Source organism: Botryllus schlosseri, chromosome 12, assembly GCF_051294905.1.
Source record: "Botryllus schlosseri isolate E-star chromosome 12, Bs_hap1, whole genome shotgun sequence".
NCBI classification, from domain to species: domain Eukaryota; kingdom Metazoa; phylum Chordata; class Ascidiacea; order Stolidobranchia; family Styelidae; genus Botryllus; species Botryllus schlosseri.
Genome location: NC_137247.1, coordinates 15,941,087 through 15,962,134, shown reverse-complemented (window position 1 = coordinate 15,962,134; position 21,048 = coordinate 15,941,087). Strand labels below are relative to the sequence as shown.

The 21,048-nt window shown below is 39.8% G+C and overlaps 2 protein-coding genes across 34 annotated transcripts in view; both read left to right on the top strand.

The window, feature by feature from the left end:
• LOC145451713 (uncharacterized) overlaps window positions 1–21,048 on the top strand; it is a 312,192-nt gene that overhangs the window by 69,147 nt on the left and 221,997 nt on the right. For 27 of the 33 annotated variants that reach the window (XM_080329947.1, XM_080329962.1, XM_080329960.1 and 24 more), the window contains 4 exons: window positions 7,405–7,479; window positions 9,814–9,888; window positions 9,948–10,168; window positions 11,435–11,785. The exons of 1 other annotated variant lie outside the window; for it this stretch is intronic. In XM_080329947.1, the coding sequence (XP_080186073.1) occupies window positions 7,405–7,479; window positions 9,814–9,888; window positions 9,948–10,168; window positions 11,435–11,635 (572 nt within the window). In that variant the 3' untranslated portion in view covers window positions 11,636–11,785. Of the gene's footprint in view, window positions 1–7,404; window positions 7,480–9,813; window positions 9,889–9,947; window positions 10,169–11,434; window positions 11,786–21,048 lie in introns of those variants that run through there. 5 more of the 33 variants (XM_080329948.1, XM_080329961.1, XM_080329935.1 and 2 more) reach the window with 2 other exon arrangements.
• Window positions 5,552–21,048, top strand: part of LOC145451729 (uncharacterized) — a 43,808-nt gene continuing 28,311 nt past the window's right edge. Inside the window, exon 1 of the mRNA XM_080329974.1 lies at window positions 5,552–6,021. Within this exon, the coding sequence (XP_080186100.1) occupies window positions 5,937–6,021 (85 nt within the window). The 5' untranslated portion in view covers window positions 5,552–5,936. The remainder of the gene's footprint in view (window positions 6,022–21,048) is intronic.

The window sequence follows — 21,048 nt, the reverse complement described above, 5'->3', positions numbered from 1 at the left end:
ACGAGTAAGGTGGTCATGGAATATGGAAAGGTCCCGTTTTATATACCATTATATGCCAGACCCATCACGCATGAGACTTGGTCGCCCATGGTGCTCCACAAGTGAAATCTTCAAAATCCTAAAATCTCTTAATTGCAAATCTCTGATCGTCAGCTGATCCCCATATATCCCTGCTCGACGAAAAATCTCGTTGGCAACGCCATGTCATATAATATGATGCACATATACTTCTATAGCAACATGAATACGGCATATGTATGGTGCGCATCCCTAAACGGCTCTCGTTCGCGTGGACACGAACGCAAACACCGCTGTAAAACAAACCTGTGACAACGTGACGTCACAGCCGCTAATTCCAAGCACTCTGTAAATGCATGTAATACTTATGAGACCAACTAGTTTTCTAACATAGCAACATCAGTGAGATACGATCACGTAACAGTACTTACATTTAGATGGGGAATTCGTCTGCGGAGCCAAGTCATCATAGGAGTGATATCATTTGAGACGGCTTGCCAAAGTGTTGAAAATGCAATCATGTTAACATGGCCATTGGGCATATGTGACATGTAACAGTTCGTTCGCAATTAGTTCATGTTTACCGACACCAAGAATTTCAGCAGTTCTAAATCGTATTAACTTACAAATAGCGATGCAATTTCAGAGAGGAGCATAAGCAGCAGTAGTTTTACAAGCTCAGCATTAGCGGAGCCGAGCAGCTTATCACATGGGAATCAAAGTAAGGATGTGTCGTGGTATATGGGAAGGAATATCTTATCCGCTAATCATTCTATTACAGAAAGATGCGATGTGTTATACGGCGACAAATGCTCTATGTCTTGATCCTATCAATGGCAAAAATGATTCTTGGAGAAGCTGAATCGACTTGCAGAGCGGCGAAAGGAAGAATGGCCGATATCTATAGTGAAGAACATTATCACCTAATACGAGCACTGCTTCGTTCAAGAATACCACCAAACTATTCATACATAAATGCGTGGTTTGGAATGACCCATGACCTATCGGTCAGTAAAATATCCCGACCAAATGTTTGGTGATCATTCCTCCAAATTCACATGACACTTTACAAATGGCACGTAAATATTGACGTTTTTGCATGCGATATGTTTAGACTCGAAGAGTGAAACTTTCAAACGGAGATTAGGCTCCTTACAGCAAATGGCATCTTATCGACCGCTGGCGGAAGCGAGACCATACGTCGGAATGGATTGCTATCACGTAAATCAGAGGTCTCAAACACGCGGCCCGCGGGCCGCATGCGGCCCTCGAGAGCATTTTGTGCGGCCCGCGAAGGCATTTTTCAATTTCAAGTATTCGACAATATATTCTAGTGCCATATATCTTTTTTAGATTTAGGAACTTAAAGTTCACTTAGAACTACTACAAAAACCTGAAATCTAAACAAACTTCACTATCACATCGCTTCCTAAAATCTACCATGCAGTGGAAGATCGCTATTACGTCACATTTCAGGTTCATGATGACAAAACATGAACCGTTGATGATTCGTGACTGAAAATTGTGATTTTGTTTGCTGCAACCTTTCGTCAAATTACTCGATTTTGGATTGACTGAGTGATAAACTAAAAATGACTCGAGTTGAGTAGGGTAGAGCGTTAAAATCAGAGAAGGACTTTCCTCTCGGAATAGTGACTTGGCAATCCTACGGACGCAAAAATCTAGGAAGCTGTAGTGGGGAATAGTAATATATCAAAAGCCCGTAGCTTGCGTTGCGTAGTGTATAGAAATCTAATCAGGTATGTATGGAAACCATTGGCATTATGCGGCCCGCGTGACGTATATTTGGTTACATCCTGGATGTTGTTTGTTCTCTCTGTCCATGTTACTATATCGGTGGCGAGTAAGGTAGTGGTTCGCTCCACAGCTGTAACACCAATGGATTCTTCCGCGATTAGTCATTTCTATTCCAGGGGTTCTTAACCAGGGGTCCGTATCCCCTTCGGGGTACAAAGCACCATACTGGGTACCAGATGCATTGTGGAAATTGGCCTATGTGCTGTGGAATATTTTATGGGCTAATTTATTCAACTGGAAAATATTCTTCGCGCTACGCACGGTTTTATGTGAATGGGCTTTCTGATTTTTATAGGTCCCATCAGAAATTGTGTTGAAAGTCGACAGAGGTCACTGGAAATCTAATTGAAAGTACAAGGGGTACGATCGCTAAAACGGTTAAGAAACAATGCTATTACAATGGAACAATAATGATTATATTTAAGTTGTTATTGATTTGTTTCAATATTAATCGAAGAAAACCTAACACTGGTTTAATTTGACTTTGGCAATGATAGTAGCAATAGCCTATACTTATCACGAGTATATCAGAAACCCCGATTAGGCTACACCGCTCACATTTTCTGATATCAAATCAATCTTTAGTGAATTCTAAAATATTCTACATAAAATTGTGGCATTTCAAATGTCCAATAGCTGCAATATTACAACCCGACAGCTTTTACGATATCATCATGCGTCCTCTCGCATGATGTCTAAACTAATTATTTCTAACAAATTATGCCCGGCACAAAAACTATTTTATTCAAATATTTGAAAATGTGATTTGTTCGTGCCAAGCGTGAGTAGTGTAATAGTAAATTACATTTTCTCGATGATTGTGGAATGCCTGTCAACAAGGTGCCGTTAAATAAGGCCTAGTTGGATATTATAGTTTGAATACCCCTATTTATTGATGCTGCGGCCCGCGGGTCATCACAAATTAGGAAATTGGCCCGCGAGCACATTTGAGTTTGAGACCTCTGACGTAAATGATGAGCATCAAGGATATGTCGACTATTGGCCCTCTGATAGATTGTTCGGGGTGGTGTGCGAAACAAAAGTTCCTGGATTCACTAACATTATGAAGAATATGCCTTATGTCATGTGTCATAATAAATTTATTTGCTGACGTACATTAACTTCTGAAAATGCAATTGTAGATACAAAGTATTATCCATTGTTCAAGTTCTGTAATTCGTAATTATTGTTAAATTAAGTAAGTAATATTTCGTAAGTAATTCTGAAATAGTCACGTGTTCTAGGCACAGCGACATATACCACCTGAAAACCCTGTGTAACCGAGCTGAATAATTGCGTTTGGAAGACTGCTTTTCAAATGTCTTAAATTGCATTATACAAGACTAGAGGTGTTCAACTTTGTTATTTTCTTGCACATTTCGATCGTCGTCAAAGTTACATCGTTCTTACCCAAACGGACCGCCAGTATTGATAAACTATAGATCGCGAACTCCATACTAATGATCTGGGCTGGGCAAAATCGATTACCCGAGTGATTCGATTCTGAATCCAGCATTAGGGTTTGAGTCGAGTCGTGTATTCGAGCACCACTCATGATGACGACATAGGACTACGTATGGCGTGGAAAGTTGAAATATGTATCTATTATGCGACCGCGGTTGAAATAATGCCAGTTCTACATCAAAATAAATATATTTTGATCTATATTTTCGATTTCATTTTGTAGCAATGCCATGGGTCGATCATGTCTTATAAATGTCATCACCACTAACATGGGTATAGTTATGTATGTCGTGGTACGATACAGCAGGGTCTCAAGGCTTCAACGACGGAAAAATAGTATCCTAACTACAATTATCGGTGATAAATTCACTCACAGTGAAAAGCGGCGTATAATTTCTTTACTAAATAACTCCACTGGAAACAGAGGTATGGCTTTGGTGGTAACGTTTTGGCATCCTTAGACTTACATTAGCATAATACTGATTTTATTCGATTCGTTTGAAAGAGAATCTTCTATATTCCAATTAACCGCTGGGCAAACTGGTACCATATGCACCAATATCAAATTTCAACTAATTGCGCATTTGGCAGAAATTATATTTCAATTGATAAGGTCATACGCTTATATTGTTCTTGACGCACTCTTGAAAATGTCCCAAGCAGAGATGCCACCATCCAATAAGATTTTCTTTCATGTATTCCGCAATTATCTAAAGAGTAATCTTTACTCCTTCTGTTGAACTTGATTGAAATATTTATGCTACAGCGAAAACACCGTGTTGTTCTTGTGATCAATCAATATTTTGTAGTATCGCTATTCACATTTCATGTAAGTGTACTCAAACTTACATACTGAAGCGAAACATATATTAAATTCTCGCCATACGCAAATCTCAACATCATCATCGGTTACGTGTAGCTTGGCGATCGAATCCAAACCAGCGATATCTAAAGTTTCTTAATTGTTCGCCGCACCCTATTGAATTCAGAATTGCAAATTTCAAGATATGAGGAATGCATATATATATCCGGAAAATAATTTCCTGTTCGTTCAAAATGCACAACACTGAACTCTATCCATATGAACAATGAGTTTCCTAATTTTGTCCGCTGATTACACAGTGTTGCACGTTTTCTGTTGTAAATATGCATCTTATACGATGCCAATTAAACGACACGGGCATTAATGAAGTCAGTCTATTTTGGTCTGCGCCATCGCGGTGTTTTACGGCGTCTGCATCTCTGCTAAGACACCAAGAGGTTATCGCGTTGGCAGACTCACCAGTACCACTTTTCTCTCCACGCCTGTCGGGGAAGACGTTAACCTAGTCACCGAGAACCCAGCCTTGACTACAAAAGGAGTTGAATAGAGTAGCAATGTAGGCCTTACATGTACTTGTCATGTGAAATATACTGAAGACCGTTAACATGTCGATGTCCATTTGTATTGATGCTCAATTGCATTGATACTGATATGTTGTACGTTCACATTTGGAGTTTTCTATTGTACCGTCGCATGCCTACGCGAATGCTGCTCCATTCATCTGATAATGTCCTGTACTTTAACAAGTCGCCCGAAATGAACTATAATAATACGCAATCAAGTTTCATTATTATGGCATTGTCACTATTATCCAACACACAACAACGCATCCTTAGTAGAGCACGACTCTTCTAAACTTTAAATACCAAGAGAGAATGTAGCTAATATACTCTTACCTTCTACAAAACCAATTGTGTAGTAGCTATAAAAACTGAATACCTGTTACGCAGTCCTCATTTGAAGACAGGTATAAAAGTAGCTGTTCTCTCAGTGCCGCTCGGGCTTTGTAAACGTGATCGGGGATTGGACGTATCGTACTATGCAACCGGGGCATGACGGTACAGGCAATACGATTATCATTGTATGCTTTATTGCTTATGACGAGGTCCTGTTTCGAAAAGGCAATGTATGGTCACTAAGTGACTATCTGTCAACATACTACAACTTATCGCTATTGATTACCTCTCTCCATCTCTCTGTAAATGATTGCAATTCGTGTGGAGAAATCATATTATAGTATAAGACATAAATACCAGGGAATAACTCATTCAGTCGAGGGTGATGAAGTACCATTGTTCTGTGAGTCGTCAAATGCGGGCCACATCACGATAGATATTGAATTTCGGAATAACGTCTCGAAATACACAGATGAAGATATCAGCAATACATTTTGCCGCTTTGACAAATATAAACTCGCGCTACCGGAAATCAGAAGGGCATTGGCACAGAGAATAAGATTGCTGGTTAGTTTCAGTGGGATTAGGATACCGGCTTCTGCCTTTCCCCGTGCATGCTCATTGCGCACAATCGTCGATCAGTGTTGTCAACGGACATGAATTCCGGACATAATGTTTTATTATCCATTACCTAGATCGTGATTTCACTATAACTATTATTGTAAATCACACTCAAAGTAAATGTCCCGCTCCCCGAAATGATTTACGATAATAATAGTAGGCCAGTTGCTTTCAATACCTGAACCGAACAGATTTGACATTGTAATTTATTCAATGGGGTTATACTAATATAATGAAGATTGTTCTTACATCAGACTTGGTATTGATGATCTTCATGGTAGGCATTTGTAAATAAAATGGAAATGAACAAGTTCAGTGTTGCTATTGTTCTGATGACCAGTATTATCGCAAGAATCGAATCCACCGCAACGGCGAATGAAGGTCGGTATCAATAATGGAATGTACTTAAATTAATTATATCAATGCAAGTATAGCAATTCTTTATAGACTTATACTCTTAATTCAGATTTAGAATTTCGTTCATCCAAAAAGGATGCTAGACTGAATTTTAAATGTGGGTTTTGCGATATTGATCATGAAAATAGGGTGTTGATAAGTTATTATTAGACGTGTCTTGGTGATTTCGCGCACGGCATGAGAATCGGGCTGTTTCGAAGCTTCGCATCGAAACAAGAATCCCAGCATTGTGACTATCGTCTTCCCTGTGACCCATTCGGACATGCAACCAGATTTTTTTGATATATTTCAACTCAAGGTATAGTCGTGGAAGGTATACCATATCTTTCACTAACTCAGGACATGGTTCTTGATCTTAACGAATTCGCGGAACATGACTTACGCTGATCTACAACACTTCGCGGAACCTCAAATTTATGATGAATCACAACAACGAAAATCTACAACATTTTACATCTAACTACACACCTGAAATATTACTAGATAATAATGATGCACATAATCACCAGCGTATCAACGGAGTGGTAAAAAACGAAACCATTAAAACATCATTTTCACAAAAAAACAACAAAAATTAAAGTGAACATTCACTGCCATCAGTGTGGCTTCTGCTGTTCCCATTCACATAGCAGTTCAGAAACGCGAGGCTTCTCCGTTGGAAAGTGTAATCATATTGTTCGGTCGAAAGATTTTGTTAGCATGCAGTTGCTTAATTACTAATGAGCTTGTAAATATTGGAGATAAAAGTGGAATGAGATAAGGAGGGGTGTCGATTTAGAAACCCAACCTCCCCCGCGAACGCCACGGCACACGACTTCACACCACGGCATTCGCAATTTGGAAGCTGATGCTAATTGTCTTCAACCAAAAATAACGCGTTATCACAAATCATATGAATGAATTGAGTTGAGTGGTGTCTTAAATTCCGGCGGAAACCCCTGAGACTGCCTCGCGGAGCCCCTAATGAACCCCATGTAGTACCGTTTAAGAACTACTGACTTGGGGGATCTATTTCTAGATGTACGTGGGCAGAGAGACAGATAGCGCGTGTATGTATTTGACAGAAACAGTGTTTGTGCGACGACATTCAGTTTTGCATTTCGGATATGCGCGGTATCAAAATTTACATTGCAACGCGATAGATTCTTTTATCTTGCTTTCATAAGATATCGAAACTTTCCTTGTTCCGACATCACCCAATTCGACGCTATAATCTATAATCCATACTTATCTCATTTATGGCCTCACATGGTTGCGATATGCGCCACTCAGACTGTTTTTAAATATATTATTAATAATAAAATTCGACGCCCTCCAGCCGGCCTATATACAAGTCTAAATTTTCAGAAAACGACATAGCCAATCACGACGAACCGTCTCTCGGTTTTGAGGGCAACAACACCTTCTCACAAGGAAATGAGGGTACGTATTCGCTCTTCAGGCCTAATGAGTGAAACGGGATTCGGGCTTTTATCTATGACAGTGCGAGGTTCAATAGGGAATATATCCGTTCAACTAAGAACCCTGCGGCGTTGTGAATCATGATAAAGTTTTGAGAATCTTGCTTTTGACATATTGCACTGTGGTGGTTTTGAATATTAAAATGACTTACTGCTGACGGATCCATGTCCCATGTAATGTTCGTGCATTTTACGTTGATATCGTTTGAATCTTTAAGTTTGATTCTTTAATATCAAGGATTAGGAATTTACCGCCAATCATTATTTCCTCGTGTGTCGTGCTTTGTATTTATATCCTGTGTTCTGTTGTCTACAGATCTTTCGTTAACCTGTATAGTCTGCATCGTGTCGCATAGCCTTAAAGTTATTCTGCTGATAATAGGCTATACTGATTTGATATTGCAACCTCGTCGTATGAATTATTCTTCAAACTAGATCAAGAACATAACATCCCATGGTAACGGAAATGGTAATCATATTTGGGCCTGTGGTGAAAATGTATTCATCGGACACGACGAGTTTCCGACCAGTTGTACGACACTTGGTGCGAATGCCTTACTCGGCCACAGATTTGCGATGAGGATCTATTGAAGTACGCCATCCTTTACCAAATTCGTCTAATTCTGTTTCTATACAGTAACAATTGATTTTTACAATAAATACGACGGATTCCCACATTAAATAAAGAAATGATCTAGTTATGTAATGTCGTCAGAATATGACCCGCAAGACTCATTTATTATCATCCAGCAGGCTGACTAAAGACGCTTCATACATCAAATAAACTATTTTTACGCTGCGTGAGCTTGTACTATACAAAGTCTCCATATCGGTCTTCTGCAGTTCTTATTATCGATAGCGAGATATCTCATGCAAACCAAATCTGAGATTGATCTAATACTATGAATATAATATATATATATTCCTGCATATGATGTATCGAAACATAAACCGAGCTCTCTGTACCGTCCCCATATGTCAGTTTCCAGCTTTTAACGGTCCATCAGAGCGTATTTAGGACGATTTTTCAAAATTATTCACTTACTTCAGTAGTTTCAAAAGACAACAATTCTACTCCTACTTGAAGCAGTTTCGGACTGATTCAGAAAGCAGTACTTCTACTCTCAGTTGAGTATAATTCTGCGTGGCTACTTCTACTTCTACTAGGGTAGCCTCTTAACTACTTCGATCATCTTTGGTGGTTAGGAGCTTTAAAAGCATCTAAACGGTGGCCCACTTTTAATGCTCACAGCGGAGAAAACTGAGTGAACGGAGTTGTATGACAGTGTTATCAACCTTTTTGCCTATCACGTTCGCACTTCGATTACTTATGTACCCTATGGCCGCATCCCATGAGCTTGCTGGAAGCAAAATACCTATGTTAAACTGACAATGTCCATTTCTGGTAAACTTCGGACTATTCTACTTTTCATATTGGCCTATTAGACGCAACGAAATCGCGAGTGGTAATATAATGATTAGTTATCGAGACTAGTTATGGTCGCGCGCAGCGCGGAAAATTTTCAGATTCTCGAATGAATTTCGTCATTAATAGTATCACTAGCAGTATCACATATTACAATCATATATTTATCGTTTCTCAGTCCATGTGATCAGATTCACCGGTAGAGTTGATAGAGGGAATCCTTTCCAAAATTTAGGACAAGTTATGAGTAATATTGCATCTTGGGGTTGGCCAATTGTTAATATAGCCACTTTGTGTCATGCTGGTATTTCTTGACCCCCCATCAGGATTGCCGATGGTGAAAATATATTGGAATCACTCAAATGTACCAGAAACAAATTTATTTCGTGAGGAGCACACGATTCCGATTCGGGCCTATATTGCAAAGGCCCTACTATATTAAAATCGAGAAATGAAAGGATATGAAATCGCGCAGAGCGCGACGAAAATTTCAAGATTAAAGAAAATCTCTTAAAAATTCGGGAGTGAATTCGTAATTTCAATTTGCATGTCGACGGCCGTACAAATTTCCTTCTACGGCCGCAGGCTGCGCACCACTGTTCTATTACATGTTACGGTTTTATAAACGGTTATAAAAACTTTCCTTATATTTTCTTTAATACAAAGTAAATTGGTTTTTCATTCTTGGTAACACAATAAGCGTTTCTATGTCCCTGTAAACCTGGTGGGCCTTGGTGTTGTCCATTTAACTCATCCGAAATTCTAGAAATGCAGAATTACACATCTCTGGGCGTCGTATGAGCGTCCCAGGCATCGGAATTTCCAGCACGCATACATTTTATTAGCTTGTAAAAAACGACCCAATTTCAGATACGGGTATAAATGACAAGGACTCCAGGAGTGCAGCACTTGCGGAACCGCGGAGCTTATACCATGGGAATGAGAGTAAGCCTTCTTTAGCAATATACGTAGGAATGTTTTATCGGTTAATTATTTCATAACAGGAAGATGCGATGTTTTATACGGCGACAAATGCTATATATTGATCGTGACGGGAGGAATGACTCTTGGAAAAGCTGAATCGACTTGCAAAGCAGCGAAAGGAAAATTGGCTAATATCTACAGCGAAGAACACTTTCATCTAATACGAGCACTGCTTCGATCAAGAATTCCAATGAACTCCGACTACATAAATGTGTGGCTTGGAATGACCCTGGACTTATCGGTAAAGTGGAATTTTTTTCTATCATTTATCCTAGATATCCACCGATATGAAAGCATCAAGTTAGCCGTTAAACGAGTGTAAGTCAAACATTAATAAAACGAGTAGCCTACCTATAGCATATTCCATGCGGATGGAATAGTCGTAGAGTCATTCGGTTCAGTTCTACGGTATCATCTTGCTCTCAAGAAAGGTGATGGCTTGAGGGTACACACCACATTGCGAGCCCTCCTCAGGGATGACTTCGACGAAAATTTTACCGAATGAATTGAATCACCGGAATATGTCGGGGTTATGAAACTTGTTATCAAGTTATTGACGTCGGCAACAGGTTGCGCAATCGGTAAATATTAGCGCCGACTCCAACTTGCGAGTCTTTCAACGTAGCGACTCCGACTTCGACTTTTTTCCTCGCAGAGCTCTGACCCCGACTTCAACAATACTACAAATTTACTTCGAAAATTATCACCATGTAACAAAAATTTAGTTGAGTGGAATTTTTGATATTTCCTACACCACATTGCTTGATATAACATGTTTCTGGCATTTTTGTCACAAGTGTCGTTTGAATTTATCCTTTTAGGCTTTTTAAACTTCCCGCCCCATGTTTTTCCAGCTCAAATATCGAATTTCCGACTAACTGTGACGTCAGATTGATCCTCCATTTAATTCATCAATCATTATAGTTGGGGTTTATTAACTATCCTCTTCTCAGCCTCAGTTAGTCAGTATTGGCTACTCCGACTCCCCAGACCTGGTCGACAAGGAGTTGCGAGTGTATAACTCTGCTTGTGCTGATATCAATCGATTTTTCCCATTTAAATAGGAAGATACAATTTTTGATCGGCTTCGTGTCGATGATGTTGATTATTTGTGATATCATAACAAGAAAAGAAAAATATAGACCTACTTTTTTGTTGGTTGTGGTATTCATGGTGTTTTTCTACTACTATGGTCATTTAGGCTACATCAGGCCGATATTCTTTCTTTTGATTCCATATTTCATGACATGTGGCTCTTCGAGGCCCTTTTAAGAAAACTCTTTTGCGGTTTGGGGGGCAAGGAGGAGCCTAGATAAACCTCTAATGCCTGGAAGGGATTCTGGAGTTTATCTCGGTTGGACTCGATCCCACAATATATTAGTATTTAGAGTTGTGGATCAGACAACTACGCTAATTCGCCACGCCTACAGGCCTGCCTCGTTGTAGACTTGATCGGAGACGAGCCAGACTCGTTAAATACGGACATTTATGCATGTGATGTGTTCAGACTCGAAGAGTGAAACTTTCAAACGGAGATTGGGTTCCTTATACCAGATGGTATCCTAAACGACCGTTCGAGGAGCCGAGACCGTATGTCGGAATGAGATGCTATCACTTGAATGATAGCCATCAAGGATATGTGGACAATTGGGCATCTACTGCATTTATGGGGGCTCTATGCGAAGCAAAAGTTCCCTGGACGCAATAAAATGAAGCAGAATGTTCCATTAAAGCTAGTTGCTGGATTATTACCTTCTGGAAATGATACATATATGATATTTATAGATACATATTATATTTGATAGTCGAGCCTCGTATTTTGTAATTTTTCATAAATAAAAGAAACTAACAATTCGAACTTAAACTGATTTTGAATTAGCAAAGTATTCCAGGTTCAGTCTCATATAGTCCAAGATTAATAAGATTGTGTTGACCAATTGCGTTAATAAGACTATTTTTTCAAAACTTCCAAACAGCCAACCGTTATGCAAGATCAGAGGTGACAATTTATTTTCTATTCCTGGTCGCATTTCGACGAGTCTAGTGTAAGTGTGATGATGCCTTATAACTTCACCTTAACATCACTGGCATAGCAGCATGTGCTGCCGCCCCTGGCTCTCGCTTAAAATGCCGCCCCCCTCTAAGTAGACCGCAGCTAATTTCGACATAGATTCATGTTCAAACAATCTTGTAAATAAAAATAAATACAAATAATATGCCGCGTCTCAGCCTCACCGTCTCAACGTTAATAAGGCCAAAAATATTAAAGACAAGAAATAACGAACGAATGTATTGTGCAAATAGAAAATCAATAGCCGCCCCAAAACTTAACTTTTCGGTCTTTGCCGAAGCAAAATCAGCGATAATATCCACAAATGCAAGATTTTGAACGTAGTCTCTTTCTATAGACCAGTGGTTCTCAACCGGGGGTCCGCGAAGCATTTTCAGGGGGTCCGCGAAGCCTCTAAATTTGTAAAGTCATTGGTAACCTAATTTACATTTTTTTTAATTGGGATAAGCATGGGACAGTTTTCGCTTCATAATTACTAAACCCACATCATTAAAATGGTCTTCTGAGATGAAATATATCCGACTGTGCAAACTCATTTTATTGTCAACTTACCAATGGCATGCCGATGCAAACATATTGCTGTTTATAAATGTTTTGTTAAGGTTTCTGAAAAATTAAATGTTGGAGATAGCAATTTGGATTTGCAGTTGTCAGTCTAAGCAAATTTGTAAACAGTCGTTTGAAATATAAATTCCTGAACTTTTTTCCTGATCTGTCCCAATGAAGGAATTGTAACCGCGCTACGAAATCCATTTTCTCCTGTGATATAACCACTAAATACCTTCAAGATGAGATGTTAGATAGAAATGACTATAGGCTACGTGGACATGATATGTTCGTTACAAACACACACCAAAAGCTGTCGTCGGAAGCGTTAGGCGTTAATATTACATTTGCCACCAATATATCTTTGTGGAAATGGATTTTCGGCACTCGTTCATATCCAATCAAAGACGAGGATTTTCAAGATAAGAAATACAGGTGGAAAATTCATTTCGAAATATTAAAAGTCTACCCAGTTTCGACATAGAGTGTGATGTTATTTTGAATAAAATTTATTTCCTGGCTGTTTATTACCAGCCTACAATCAATGTTTGCACACTGTGTTGGTCTCATTTTGCCGCCCCCTTAGAGCCTCCCGCCCCTGGCGCAGAGCCAGAATCGCCAAGTGGCTGCTACGCCACTGCTTAACATTCGTCGAGTGATCGTCGCCGCGTGCGGAGCTCGTAATTGTCTCTGCTACAGGTAGATAATTGGTCGCCGAAAGCGTTCGAATACCGGAGAAAGTCGTTACGTGGAATTTCTTATAGCTTGTTGCATCCAGATAAGTGTATTAAGTAAAGGGACAGATAGATTGCTCCCTTGTTGTTAAAATGGAGGTGTCGGATCACACTTCCCTAAAGAAGCGGGTCCGACCGGAATACGAGAACTTTTGCGATAGCGATGAGAGTTGCAGTACAGATGCTAAGATTCCTGCCGGACACTCTGCGCCACCTTCATTGTCCAACAGTGCTGAAAATGTAGCTAGTAGTGCGCCGTGCTCTGATGGAAATAATTTGAAGGTTTTGGTGACCGGTACAAATAGGCCGTTAAGGCAATATCACCCCACTGCTGTAAACAGTGCAATATTTCACCTTGTTGGTAGTTCGGAAAGTATTCGCATGCTTACCTCTGGTGATCTGCTTATATCCTGCGTTAACGCTAAGCAAGTCAGGAAACTCCTGGAATGCGATACGCTTACCCACGCAAACACTAACATCCCGATTAAGGCATCCGTTTTCTTACCTAAACCCCTAACATATAGGGCTGTGATCTGAGGCGTGCCCATAGAGATATCAGATGACGAGTTGCTGGACGGGTTCCAAAAGTACAAGGTTTCATATGACAAACGATTTCTTAGGAAGACAGACGAAGGCTTTGAACCGTGTCAATCAGTTCTTTTGAATTTTGCTAGCACTACAGTCCCCCGGTTTCTGACATTCGCCTATCTCCAATTCCAAACCCGACCGTACAACCCACCACCGACCAGATGCTACAACTGCAACCGTTTCGGCCATACAGCGACGAAATGCCGTGGAAAACATAGCTGTACCAAATGTGGGGGATCAAATCATAAGTCCAGCGACTGTAAAAATTTAGTACAATGTCTCAATTGCAACAAGCCGCATAGTGCAGCTTACGCAGGCTGCCCTAAATACAAGGAAGAAGCGCAGATACAAATAATTAAAGAACGCAATCAGGTTTCTTACTCCGAGGCGAAAGAAACCCTACTACTACGCGAAAATCCTAGCCCGAATACGCCAGATGTAGAGATCACTAGTAACATCGTTCCAAGCCGAGACCTCGCGTACTCGCAATTGCTTAGACACGGTAGAAGGAATACATCGCGCATTACGACACCAGCCCCAAACGACACAGACCTACGCTACTTCGTGCCTCCTAATAACCAAAGTTTCGATAATGAGTACATATCCCGATAACCCCCAGTCGGAGTCCAAGGCCACAATCAGATTACTGTGTGTTGACCTCTGGCAAGACCAATACCGTTCTTCGGACACTGGGTCGCACTACCGTCAATTCCGAGAATCAATCTTCGCACCTGCGCCGATGCTCTCCAATCGTCTATTCGACTCCATCATGTTCCGGCTCCGCACAGGACACTGCAAGCTGAAGAGTCATCTGTTCCAAATCGGTTGTGATCCATCCCCCCCCCCTTTGTGAACGTTGTCACGTACCTGAAACGGTGTACCATTTTGTTATTGTATGTCCGGAATATCTATTTTATCGCAGATTTCTGCGCGACGAGTATACTAGGCTCAATCTTCATTTTATTCTGTTTCAAGTGTTGTCTAACCCAGCCTTATTGCCCGCTGTGGCTGAATATGTTTTATCAAGTGGTAGATACATCTGAGTGCCGTTGTCAAGCTGAGTGCCTTTTTCTTGAATTTTCTTGAGTGCCTTTTACTTGAATTTTTCCTGATCTTATTTGCGTCCGTGGCACACAAGACCTTAACAGGTGATAAGTGCCACTGAAAACCTTTAATAATAATAATAATAACTTCACCTTAACATATGAAAGAGTGCTTCTACCTACGATATTGAATCCAAAATTAGTACCATTGCTCACTCAGATCATCAAACGAGAAGCTGCAACATTCTGTCGAGAACGAACTGTCCGAGAAATACGATGATGATCAGGGATTTAATACAGTATAAATAACTGGAGATCAAGCGGAGCATATAGACCAGTGTTTTTAACCCTTTTGAGCCCAAGGGTCGGTAAAATTTGGCCATAAGTTTTGCTGATCGATAAGCCTTCAAAACTCCAAATTTACCCAAAATACAATTATGATAAATGTATGCAACTGAAGCGCAAATATTGAAAATGCATCGGTATTGGACCTGTTGCACCTGGTTCTAATCGAAGCTTTTCCTCGGCGATGTCGCGTGTAAAAACATTGATTTCATTATGATTGTTCGTTTTCTGTCAAGGGAAATGATACCTCACTGTTTGCTTGTACTGTAAAAGTTTAACGAATATTCTTAAAAAGTCATTCTAGCTTTCATATATATCTGATCTTGAACGAGATGTATGGTATTTTCTGAAATAGTTTGATATACAATACTTGAAGAAACGTGACGTTAGCTAACTTCATAGTCAGTAGACCATGTAATTTATATTACGACACCATGCAGAAAAATCAGTTTCAAATTTCTATCATAGTATTGATTGCGTCTAGTTTATGTTTCATGTCTCTAACTAATGGATAAGCGCATAACTGTGTCTTTCTCAGAATCTTTCTATAGACGCTTCGGAAGTCGTCGATCCTTATTATTTAGTTCCACGAGTAACTCTATAGACCTACTTCCAATCGCGATTGCTCGTTCCAGTATTAATGACATGTCGGCACCCTCAAATGATGATGGACTCTCGTAAAAGTCAAAAGCATAGATGTCGCCATCCAATAAGAATTTTATATATGGGTAGGGTTACCATATTTTTGTTTCATAAAATCGGGGCGCTCTTTAGCGCCCACTAGCGGATTTCAAAATTAGATATGAGCTCATTTTGGAATGAGGTCACACTAGCACTATCGCAGGGATGGGCAAACTACGGGCCGCATGCGGCCCGCAAGAGTCTGGAGAAACTTTGCAAAAATATTGATAGAATGTGAACTAAAAGTCGAAATAATGAAGGGACTTGATCAACTTTTTCGTAGTATATTCCACAATGGTTCTCAAACTGGTGGGCGCCCCCCTTGGGGCGTGAAAGCATCTGAAGGGGGGCGCGAAGCTGAACTCAACTGAAAATTTTTAGTCGCGCTTTGCGTGATATACATCCAATTCATACTTAACTACTTAACATACTTACTTATAGATTACAGATATGGCTCTTCTATTTATTGTATAATATCAGCACGGCAGAGGGATTATAACAGTTTTGAGTGAGTTTAAATAAATGAACTTGTATGGGGGGTGAATTTTTACGAAAATGGTTGATTTCAAATCGTATTTTAACATACTTCTAATTCGAAATCAGACAAAAGCAATACATTTTTGAAAAGAACTAGTTTCATACTCAAGGATTCTGCAATAAAAAAAAAATTTGGAAAATTTTGTTAGTTCAGCTGTACCTTACGGCCTTAAAAAGCGGGACGTTTGGCTGACTGGTCGGGACGCCGGGACAAGACATTAAAAAGCGGGACAATCCCGCCGAAAGCGGGACGTGTGGTAAGCATATATATGGGCTACTTTCGTGTAAGTTTAGCAGAAAACAATTGAGTGATTAATGCCGATACATAACAAGTAATCGATACCCTCCTTCTGTAAGACTGGCCACGCTACAGTGATAATACCGTGTCGTGCCTGCGATAAGTCAACATTTTGTGGTGTACACATCTCATATACAGTGTTCTTACACCAACCTACTCAGTGGCATACATATTGAATCGTCTCCACATGCAAGTCTAAACATGCACATCGCTCACTAGTGTGTTTGAACCAATTGTGTATTTCTTTTCCTGGTCAAGAGCATCGTCACCTACTTGGACATTGAGATAGAGAAACCAAGCTGTTGCATCACTTCTGGAATGCACGTATAGTACTAATATGGTTGCCATAATTTTTTATAATCGATTCGGAACGAAAGTTCCACGCTAATTTCGAATATGTAAGTACTTTTTTGATTGGCCAACTCTTTCTTGGCCAACTCTGCCTTATTTTAGTGGCCATTTAAAATACTAAAACCTACAGTCTAATTTTGAAAATAGCTTTTTGTCTTTTTAAGATATTTGCACCTACTGTACGGACCACAAACGCGAACACCCGTAAAGTACATTTTTGAATAGTATAGTGCCCTTTTAAGAGGATTCGCAGTCCAGCCCCATATTATTTTCTTCAGCAGCCTGGAGTATGGAGGAGTCATTTTAAACAAAACTTCAGACTTGCACAACATACCTATCTAGTTAGTTGACGGTCAACTAGCTACTGGTTTTTGGAGTATTTCAAGTTGCGGATTTTGAAAAGTGAGTAGGCCTACTTCTAATTCTGTTTGTACATTTAAACAAGTTGCCGGTGTTTTGATGTATAATGTTCTTGCATTGATGTACATGGTACATTTTAGCTCTCTTTAGACCCCTATCCACGTTCTTCCATTAAGACTGTCTAAAACAGTGGTTCTCAAACTTTTTTAGGCATGCCTCCCTTTATGATAGTGAACAATTTCGCGCCCACTTATGATATCACAAAATATTAAAGAGTGCAACCAGAATGCTAGCAATCCCAACAAATATTTTGATTGCATGGGAAATTATGGTTGTTGATGAGAGAATTGTGAAATTTCAAAGTCGGACAATACACCGAGCGATAACTATAACGTCGGCTTCGCGACACCACATTTGGCCCGCGGGCCGCACTTTGCCCAGGTCTGATCTAATGTGTAATGTGACAATGTCAACAAGGCAGGTTTAAACTGAACTATATGGAAATGGCGTTTTCTTGTTACTTCAATTACTACTCATACTTCGCCACATTGCCTTTATTATGAATCTGAATTACGCATACTAGGTACGTAGGCAGCGTAATCGTGGCATATTAATGAACAGGCTTCAAAGTAGACGAATTTCCTGTTCATTTGATACAGCCTATGGTTTTAGTCATTCAAAAAGCAAGTTTTATGTTTTGAATTCCAAGCAACCTTCCGCGGACCGCACAGAATAGCTTGGCGGTTCGCATTTGGCCCGCGGGCCGCACTTTTCCCAGGTCTGCCTAATACCATAGTAACAACTTTGTACGATTGCAGTGAAGATATGTTTAGCAGCCGTCTTGACCATCCAGTAGCATCGAGGTAGGGTAATTATGCAGCTGGAAATAATTCTTTGTGTTGCAGTATTAAACACTAATATCGGCTAGAATTCATGGTGGTATATCATGCGGCATTCATGACAGTGAATTTTGACATATTGTATGTATGCTTGACGATTCAGGTTCGGCTTAATGTATAATTGAACGATGATGGTCAACAAATGTTGTGTTTATGGTTGTAAATCTGGATATTTAACTACTGAAAAAAATCTTCGTCGTTTCACTCTCCATTTGACGATGCGTGGTTACAAAAAATGGGAAATCTTTTGTGAATGGAAGCCAACTATCAATTCCGTAATCTGTGAATTGCACTTTGCATCAAAGTAGGTCTACATCAACGTCTCTGGCTTGCGAAAACGACTACGCTTGGACGAAAAACCAGTCCCTACGATTCGATCCAGGCAGGAGTTGCAACGGCCATCACTCATCCCGAACGCGACTCCATGCAGAAAGCCATCAAAGAAAGGGTATTTGAGAAAGATGAGTTGAAACCATTTAAAATGGCTGATAGAATATACAGCTCATGAGATTTGACGGAGTCCCGCGCTCCACAAGGCTACAGTACGAACAAAAGAGATAATGAATATGTGATATGCTACGATATGTAATTCAATGATTTCCGAAGGATTCAAAGAGCATAAAGATTGACGATAAGTTGCATGTCAAGTTGCAGTGTGATGGAAAGAATGTTTCTATGCCTCCTTGGTTCACACAAGGCACTAATGCTACTCTGACCAAGTTCAGTGCTTTACTCAAATTAATACACTTTCTCAAAAATATGCGATAAAAATTCGTTCACAATTTACTGGAAGAGCTTTAAAATCTAATATATTACAAGATGGCCATGCTCATGTTCCATATTCATCTCAAATGATTCGTTTTGCTCTATTACTTTGGTACACATCTGCACAAGCTTACAGAATGCTTACAAGAAGCTTTCCATTTCCGGCAATTTAAACCTCGAGTCGGTACAGCAAAGAATGTATTGACGCAGTTAAAGTCCTCGGAATTTTGAAAGAAAAGGACGAGATCTCCATTGATATAGTGTTGATTGTAGACGAGATGTACTTACAGAAAGGTGTTCAATATCGTGCTGGTACATATTATAAAGCAGATGTAAGAGGTAACTTATATAAAGGTATCGAAAAATTGTCTTGTCAGTTATGTTATGAGTCCTTTTCTGATGAGTCCTATGGCGCACGATGTCGACTTACTCTATCGTGGGGGACTGCTTGCTCTATCAGAACCACTCGCCAAGTTTGTTGCATCCAGTTTCTCAATCCTATATGATTCTGATTTAATCATCTGCTCTCACCCCCAAGTCGCAGTGAGGGAAGCTGGTCAATATGTTTTCATCGTTTCGGGGGGACCTCAAGTTTTGCACGTTGTGATCATCGAGATCGAGCTTTAAAATAGGCTGGCAAAATCATTGTGAACATGTATTATAATAACAAGCAGACGCTGGTAAATGCCTCTGTGAGAAAAGATGCTGTGAAGGACTTTGAAAAACGGCAATTGAGCAAGACGCAGTTTGCTTACTGCAGTAATTCATTTCACTTGCAGAACTTTTATGGCTAAGCTTCGTGCACGTTTTTCAGAGTAGTTCCAAATCGATGAAATTTCATTTTCACGTGCTTGAATTCAGTTTACCACGCAATAAAACACTTTTACATGCCCAAGTTGGGGATTCTCGTTACAGTGTCTTTTTCTGCGTTGGTGGATAAATACATTGCGACGCTGTCACATATTGGCTCTTAATTGGGTTGTTTCATCAGAAAGTACTAATTTTGCCTGTTATAGGACTTCATTAGACTTGTATGGCGAGGAGTCTGGCATCGAAAAGTGAAAGCGCAATCAATCATTCAAGTCAGTCGTGATGCCTGTTTTATAAGCGTCGGCCTCTGATATCCTGAAAGTGTAATGTGCTATATTAGGCCGTAACTATCGTAGGCCCCGACTGAATATTGAAAAACAACTGTTTATTTTGCCTTCAAACATTTGTGTCAACTCGTGTCAACGCTTTCCACGTGAGAGAGAGAAAGAGAGAGGTTATATTCTTTTGCGCCTGCACCACCGAGATGCTTTGACGGCGGAGATGCGATACCTCTACATAGGGAAGAAACCCATTCCCATTCCCATTTCCATTCTGACCAAGATAAAAACCCAAAAATCGAAAGGTTTCTTGCTGTAGAAGTAGAGAGAGAGAGAGAGAGTAGTATTATTAAATGTGCGTCCAGACATTAAAATGAATCTCAAGGGCAAATTTCACCCTGACTTTGTCATGAAATTAAATATATTCTTTTGTTTTTGTGACTACTGTGTTCCATTTTATACGGTAACATTTTAGTTAGAATGCAGTGATGGTCCAATTATTTGGCGTTGCTACCCATGTGGAAGTAGAAAATATGAAAGGTCTCAAATGTACTCAAGTAGATAATTTCAAAAATAAGATTTGATGGGGGGGGGGTCGAACACTTATGGAAGAAAATCTGAGGTGGTTTCTTTAGAAATTGCTGGGCGCCTTTTCGTGACTAGCACATGACTAACAAATGGACCAAATCTTCGAAATTATATTCATTTACAGTGATAAAGAGTTTATTTCACATGTTTCTTATAATGACAATTTCACTAGTAAAAGTTATCAAATCCATCCGAAAACTATATTACAGTCTTCAAAATCTGAATCT